Source organism: Triticum aestivum, chromosome 3A (genome assembly GCF_018294505.1).
Source record: "Triticum aestivum cultivar Chinese Spring chromosome 3A, IWGSC CS RefSeq v2.1, whole genome shotgun sequence".
In the NCBI taxonomy this organism is placed as follows: Eukaryota; Viridiplantae; Streptophyta; class Magnoliopsida; order Poales; family Poaceae; genus Triticum; species Triticum aestivum.
Genome location: NC_057800.1, coordinates 215,681,157 through 215,689,273, shown reverse-complemented (window position 1 = coordinate 215,689,273; position 8,117 = coordinate 215,681,157). Strand labels below are relative to the sequence as shown.

General features: G+C 54.2%; 1 protein-coding gene across 3 annotated transcripts in view; it reads left to right on the top strand.

The window, feature by feature from the left end:
* The window catches only part of LOC123061010 (zinc finger CCCH domain-containing protein 6), a 13,086-nt gene extending 5,639 nt beyond the window's left edge, over positions 1 to 7,447 (top strand). For 2 of the 3 annotated variants that reach the window (XM_044483896.1, XM_044483895.1), the window contains 2 exons: positions 6,462 to 6,894; positions 6,984 to 7,447. In XM_044483896.1, the coding sequence (XP_044339831.1) occupies positions 6,462 to 6,830 (369 nt within the window). In that variant the 3' untranslated portion in view covers positions 6,831 to 6,894; positions 6,984 to 7,447. The remainder of the gene's footprint in view (positions 1 to 6,461; positions 6,895 to 6,983) is intronic. The other variant, XM_044483897.1, reaches the window with a different exon arrangement.
* Positions 7,448 to 8,117: the final 670 nt, after the last annotated feature.

Sequence of the window (8,117 nt, the reverse complement as noted above, 5' to 3'; positions counted from 1 at the left end):
GCGTGCTCAATGACCTAGTCGTGGCGGTCCAGGGCATTCGTCTCTACTTGGCCAGCCCATACGGGCCGCCCCCACCGCTCCACCAGACCGCGGCCACGGGCCAGCAGGCGCTGCCGTGGTACCCCGTACCGGCGGCTACCCGGCGCTTCCCGCTCCGACGGCTTCGACGACGCCCTGGCCACAATGGCCGACGCCGTTCACGGTGCCAACCGCGCCATCCGCCTCCGCCCAGGGACCGCAGTGGCCGACCTGGACTCCACCATCCGCGCCACCCTCCACCGCGCCGTCCCTCCCGGCGGCCACGGCGCGCGCTCCACCACCGCCACCGCCCAACCCTGGGCCGGGCGGGTCCTCGCCGAGCGGCCTCCCTATCCAGGAGGTCCGCTTTCCTTCGTCGCCATCGCCGCTGCCCGACTGGCTCCACGGGCCGCCGTCGGCTCCCACGGAGGCCCGGCCCTCGTCAGGGTCCCCGTGGCAGCCCGAGGCGTCGGGCGTCCCAGGGCAGTACGCCGGGCCGTCTACCCTGGACCGGGCGCCGTCCTCCGCACCGCCAAGGCCGTGGCCCCGGGCACCCCACACCAACAGCCGCCCCGGTTCGCCAAAATTGACTTCGCCACGTACGACGGTTCCGAAGACCCGCTTAACTGGCTAAACCAATGTGACCAGTTCTTCCGTGGACAGCGCACGCCCGCGTTCGAGCGCACGTGGCTGGATTCCTACCATCTTCGCGGGGCCGCCCAGACCTGGTACTACGCCCTCGAGCAGGACGAGGGCGGCATGCCACCGTGGGATCGCTTCCGCGAGCTCTGTCTTCTTCGCTTCGGGCCACCGGTACGCGGGAGCCGCTTGGCCGAGTTGGGCCGCCTACCATTCACCTCCACAGTGCAGGATTTCGCCGACCGCTTCCAGGCTCTAGCGTGCCACGCGCCTGGTGTGACAGCCTTACAGCGGGCGGAGCTCTTCGTCGGCGGCCTTCCCGACCACATCCGCGTGGACGTTGAGATGAAGGGACCACAAGACCTTCAGACGGCATGTACTACGCGCGGGCGTTCGAGCAGCGTGCCCAGGCTTTGACGTCGCCACGGCCATCCGCGCCGCGTGGGGGCCGCCAGCCTCCCCTCCCGCCTCCGGCAGCACCGGCGTCCTCTACCACCGCCCCGGCCGCTACCCCAGCCCCGACACGGCCGTTCCGGCGGGCCTCACTCAGGCGGAGCAGCTGGAACGCAGGCGCCTGGGCCTGTGCTTCAACTGCGATGCGCCATATGCGCCGGGCCATGTTTGTCCGCGCCTTTTCTACCTGGAGACGACGGACGAGATCGAGGATGACACCCCGGAGGCCGACCTCGGCGCCCCGACTCTTGCGGAGCCCGTAGCGGCACCTGCACCGGGCCCGGCTACCGCCTTCGTGGTGTCCCTTCACGCGCTGGCCGGCATCCGTGATGAACGAACGATGCTTTTACCGGTCATGATCCATGGCGAGCGCCTGGTGGCCCTCCTGGACACAGGTTCCACGCATAATTTCCTGCCAGAGGCCACCATGCGGCGTCTTGCGCTCCAGCCGGCCGGAGGAGAGCAGTTACGGGTCACGGTCGCGAATGGCGACCGTCTACGCTGCCATGGGCTCGCCCGCGACGTGCCCATCACTATCGGCGACGAGCACTTCACCATCACATGCGCCGGCATCGATTTGGGCTGCTTCGACTTTATCCTCGGCGTCGACTTCTTGCGCATGTTGGGTCCTATCCTTTGGGACTTTGACGCGCTAACGATGACCTTCTGGCGTTTGGGTCGTCGCATTCGGTGGGAGGGCATTCGGGGGGCCGCACCCGCGCCCCCTCTTCAGCTGGCCACGGCGACCACGGAGGCCGAGCATCCGCTCTTGGACGGGCTCCTGCAGCAGCACCGGGATCTCTTTGAGGAGCCGCAGGGTCTGCCACCGGCCCGGATCTACGACCACCGTATTCACCTCCTTCCGGGATCGGCCCCTGTGGCCGTGCGGCCTTACCGGTATCCACAGCTGTAGAAGGACGAGTTGGAGCGACAGTATGCACTCATGCTTGCCGCCGGCATCATCCGCATCTCCACGTCCCCGTTTACAGCACCGGTCCTCCTCGTGCGTAAGTCGGATGGCACGTGGCGTTTCTGCATTGACTACCGTGCCCTTAATGCTCTCACATTGAAGGACAAGTTTCCTATTCCGGTTGTCGATGAGCTTCTCGACGAGCTGCACAGGGCACGCTTCTTCACCAAGCTGGACCTTCGATCAGGGTATCATCAGGTGCGCATGCATCCAGACGACATCGCCAAGACGGCGTTTCGGACTCATCACGGCCACTTCGAGTTCTTGGTGATGCCCTTTGGCCTCTCCAACGCCCCGGCGACGTTTCAGGCCTTGATGAACGATGTCCTTCGGCCCTACTTACGCCGGTTTGTGCTCATTTTCTTTGATGACATTCTTATCTACAGCGCCTCTTGGGCAGAGCACCTCCAGCATGTGGCCATCGTCTTCAACGAGCTTCGGGCGCATCATCTTCATCTTAAGCGCTCGAAGTGCTCGTTCGGGACGCCGTCGGTCGCTTACCTCGGCCACGTCATCTCGGCCAAGGGAGTGGCCATGGATGCCGACAAGGTCGCGGCCGTCGCCGCCTGGCCGATTCCGCAGTCTCCGCGTGCTCTTCGCGGGTTTCTTGGCCTCGCGGGGTACTACCGGAAGTTCATCCGGGAGTTTGGCCTCATCGCGGCCCCACTCACGCGTCTCCTCCGGCGCGACGCCTTCTCTTGGGACGAGGAGGCCACTTCAGCCTTCGAGGCCCTCAAGGGGGCCCTCATGACGGGACCCGTACTGCAGATGCCGGATTTTGACCTCCCCTTCACCGTCGACTGCGACGCTTCCGGTGCGGGGTTCGGTGCGGTCCTACACCAGGGCGAGGGACCCCTCGCTTTCTTCAGTCGCCCATTTGCCGCACATCATCTTAAGTTGGCGGCGTATGAGCGTGAGCTCATTGGGTTGGTGCAGGCCGTACGCCATTGGGGGCCCTATCTTTGGGGTCGCTCTTTCCGGATCCGCACGGATCATTACAGCCTCAAGTTCATGCTAGATCAGAGGCTCTCGACGGTGCCCCAGCACCAATGGATCAGTAAACTCTTTGGCTTTGACTTCACCGTCGAGTACCGTCCGGGTCGCCTTAACACCGTCGCCGACGCCCTGTCTTGGCGTGATGCCGATGTGGACGACGGTGCGGCGGAGGGGGCGGCCTTCTGCATCATCACCGGGCCCTCCTTCGCCCTCTACGACGACATCCGCCGGGCGACTGCTGCTGCGGCCGATTCCCTCCTCCTACAACAGCAGTTGGCGGCGGGTGAGCTGAAGGAACCGTGGCGCCTTGCCGATGGCCTGCTTCTCCATGGGCGCCGGGTCTTCGTTCCGGCACACGACGATCTTCGCCAGCAGGTGCTGCGCCTCGCTCACTCGGCGGGCCATGAGGGAGTGCAGAAGACGCTCCATCGTCTCCGCACCGACTTCTACATTCCCAGTGATCGTGCCTTGGTCCGTGACTGGGTACGGTCGTGTGTGACGTGCCAGCGCAACAAGACGGAGACTCTACGGCCGGCTGGCATGCTGCAACCCTTGGAGGTCCCTACTCAGGTTTGGGCGGACATCTCCATGGACTTCATCGAGGGCCTTCCCAAGGTGGGCGGCAAGTCTGTCATTCTCACGGTGGTCGACCGCTTCTCCAAGTATGCTCATTTCATACCGCTCGGCCATCCATATTCAGCGGCATCGGTTGCCCGGGCCTTCTTCGATGGCATTGTCCGTCTCCACGGGTTCCCTTCTTCGATCGTCAGTGATCGGGACCCCGTGTTCACGGGACACGTGTGGCGTGACCTTTCCCGGCTGGCGGGCGTGAAGCTACGCCTCAGCACAGCCTTCCACCCTCAGACGGACGGCCAGTCTGAGATCGTTAACAAGGTGATTGCCATGTATTTGCGCTGTGTTACAGGTGATCGCCCTCGTGCATGGGTGGACTGGCTCTCGTGGGCAGAGTACTGCTACAACACCTCTTATCACTCCGCCCTGCGAGCTACGCCCTTTGAGGTGGTGTATGGCCGGCCACCCCCGCCGATCCTGCCGGTTGATCCGGCCTCGGCGCGGACCGAGGCAGCCGGGGCCCTTCTGAGAAGTCGTGATGAGATGATCGCGGAGATCCAGCAACGACTCCTGCAGGCCCAGCAGTTGGCCAAACGTTACTATGATGGCCACCATCGCGAGGCGGAGTACGCGGTGGGTGATTGGGTCTGGCTGCGTCTACTTCACCGCTCTACGCAGTCCTTGGACCCCCGCGCGAGGAAGAAGCTCGGTCCTCGCTATGCCGGTCCCTTTGCGATCCTGGAACGCATTGGAAAAGTGGCTTACCGTCTGCAGCTTCCGGCAGGCGCCCGGATCCATGATGTCTTCCATGTCGGGCTGCTCAAGCCATTCCGCGGGGAGCCACCTGCGGCACCGCCGGCTCTTCCACCGGTCACGGACGGGCGTCTCCTTCCTGAACCAGAGAAGGCGTTGCAGGCTCAGCTGCGCCGAGGCTCCTGGTACGTGTTGATCCGGTGGACTGGACTACCAGAGGAGGATGCTACTTGGGAGCAGCGTGAGGAGTTCCTCCAGCACTACCCCGACTTTCAGCTCGAGGACGAGCTGTTTGCGCAGGCGGGGAGAGATGTTATGACCGGCCAGGTCTATGGCCGAAGGAGGCCCAACAGGCAGGCTTAGGCCCGCAAGTTATCTTAGTTTTTATTTTCAGATTATGCAAGATATCTTAGGTTAATTCTTATACAAGTTATCTTAGGTTAATTCTTCTGCAAGTTATCTAGGATATAAATATAGGTTGTAAGACTCTTTTTGGAATTAAGCAATAAGACTATTTCTATTGCCCGGCTCCCAGAGGAGCCGGAAACCCTAAACCCTAGCCGCCTCCTTCTCTCGCTGCCGCCGCACCGCGCCAGGACGGCGCCCCGCCGCCGGCCGCCGCGCTCAAGCCCTCGCCCTTCCCCCTCCTTCCCCTACTGTCTCCGACCAAGACCGGGCAGAACCCTAGCCGCTAACAGTATGAGTGTTAGTTTCCATCAGTTCAGGATCTGTGAAGGTGCGCATTGATAGGTCTACCAATGGAAACGAGCTTTCAATTGCCCATTCCTCTACCTTAAGTATTCCATTCTGAGATAAAGCTGAAGAATAATCGAATAACTTGGTCTTGGGTTCATTGCCATATAGTATACATACTTGCAGTAGTAAGATAGTAGTTCTTTATAATGCAGTATCTTAGGAGTACACTGCTGTGTAGTATGATATGGGTTATTTAACATTATGTCCTAAATAATGGAAATATTTATTAGAAAGATGTGATTAATATGTGAACTTGTATATTTGCAAATGGGTGTAACTACTAGAAAATATAGAGCAAGTAATGGGCTAGATTTTTTTGTACATCATATCATCATTGCGTGCACCAGCAGCCATGAAGGGATGGAAGATATTAACACTTCATATCTCCGTGCCTATCATTTATGTGTATTTACTATGGGTACTGTGTAAACATTGATATTATGTCTCTTAAAATAATTTCCTTGCCATAAGGTAAACATTATTCCATGTTTTGTCTTTAAAATATCTCTTGAGGCATGCCAAGATCAAGAAGTGCATGCTTCAGTACTGTATCAAGTATTGACTATTCGAAATAGTATTTAATATAGACCTGTCTACTATGGTGTCCTGTTGTAGTGAAATGCTGATATATTAAAACTCATTGACTCTCGCAAACTATGTTATTGTTTGAGTATTAGTTTCGTAAAACAAAAACATAATCAACTTTCTCTGAATAAAATCAAGACAAATGCTTTTCGAGAAAGAAATGTAGGATCTTCAATCTTTGTAGCAGTGGTTGAGGTGCAAGAAGTGTCCCCATCTGGCATTTGCTTGCCGATGATGTTTGCTCTTTCTAATTCTAGTCACCAGCTCAACAAAGCGAAAAACTTTAGGTCCTAATTAATTGAACTTTGCATAGCTTAAGTGTAAAGTGTCCCATCTATCATGGAATTGTCCATTGATAACAAAATTCTTTGTCCACAAGGTTACATGAGGTGTCCAAGGATCTTAGATGATCTCCTAGATCAGTGTGATATCCTTTCTTTTAATTGAAAACTGTAGGGGAGGCCCCGAATCAGTGTGGTATCCTGGATTATTATGCAATATGCACAAGGTTTTCAGCTCTCTGAATTCTCTGTTAGGCATGACGCATGCATTGTCTGGAATATAACATGGGCATAAATCATGTGGGATGCTATATTTGTTTTAATATGGTAGAAAAAGTGTAGTGGCCTTATAGACTGCCTATGTAAGTATGTATTTATAGTATCTTTGAAGTATATGCAGTTTCTTACGAGGCTTCTTTTATCATCTCAATTTTCAGGGTGCTCAGCCTTGTTCATACTATGCCCAAAATGGGTATTGTAGATATGGAGTTGCATGCAAGTATGATCACCCGATGGGTACGCTTGGCTACAGTTCATCTCCTTTTCCCCTGTCTGACGTGCCAATTGCTCCCTATCCTCTTGGCTTCTCTATTGCCACATTGGCTCCATCTTCATCTTCCCAAGATCTAAGGCCAGAATATATTTCAGCTAAAGACCCATCAGTCAACCAAGTAGGATCGCCAGTGGCAGCATCTGAGCCGTCTGGATCAATTTTGCCAAAAGGGGTTTTCCCGCCAGACACGGTAATGCGTGCTCAGACTAATACGACAACTGGTGGTAGTTCAAGCCCTGGTGGTGGTCGCTGATTTTTCTGAGCTGAGTCGAGAGATCTCTTATCTCTCAGAACAATTTTCCAATCATTTGACACAGGTAGATTTGAACCTTCCATGATTTCCCCCCATGTATAATAACATTGCAGTGCTATTGCTAATCGTTCTATCTTATTGTGTTGAAATCAGTTCTGATAGGCCCCTCCGATGTGAATAAAAAGCCGTGGCCTCTGTAGAGAAGGCTCGGCGAGGGTGGTTTTCTCTGCCACCTCAATAAAAAAGCATTGATAGGTTACAAGCAAGCTCGATTCACTTGCAACTTTTTGCGCTCTTCTGTTCATCTCTGAGACTGGAAAAGGAAGGTTTTTGGATATCAGGTTCGATATCTCGCAATCGGTGTGGATACTCATATCCATTCCCTTGGTAAATAAATTCTTGGGCAAGGAAATCACCACATGAAGAAATTACTGGGTTTTGGTCCTAGCCTTCCCAAGTCATTTTCTTTTTGTTCTGTATATTGTCATATATATTATATTATATATATCATCAACAGACTTGAGACTTAAAACTGCATAAGTACATATATATAGGAGCAAGGCACATTGTAATGAACACTGAACGTTTATATAATAAAGTATCGCTGTCAAACCTTATCCAGTTTCAGACTACCGGTGTCTATTTCTTTGCTAGTACATGCTACCGCTTCGAACTAACAGTTATTGCAAGTGGCTGGCACTAGTTGTACTTGTAAATCATTTGATGCACGCATCACGTCTACATTATGCTCCATTTTTCTATCAAATAACGATGCTAGTTTCATTTTAGTTATTAAATATACGAAACTATTGGTCATTCATTATTGAGGAATGAGCCCGATGGGTGTTCCACACGCTTGTAAAAAAAAGGTGCCATTGGATGCTCCATTACCCCGTGGATAAACAACCACTCGTTGGCGTCTTAAAAAAAACTATTGGCATCTTCTCTGATGAATAGCTGAGCGCATGCTCGACTTTGTTGGAGATACTGGAAGGAAGACTGTCAAGTGCCAAAATTTCAGCATGTAACCAAAACCGATATAGCCATTGTTAGGATATTTTGACACACTAAAGTTAAGCATCGACTACTCATTCACCATGGATCTTTTGATCATGTCACAGGTTGGGGAAAAAGACTAGATATGAGGTTTGACAATAAAGACGTAGTGGTTTAACCTAGAGTCAGACCCTCAGATGAGTTATAGCCCTAAATTTAGAGAGTATAAAGAATGAGTTTTGCTTAGACCCCTACCCACCCCTCATTTAAAAAGTTTACACAAATCTTGAA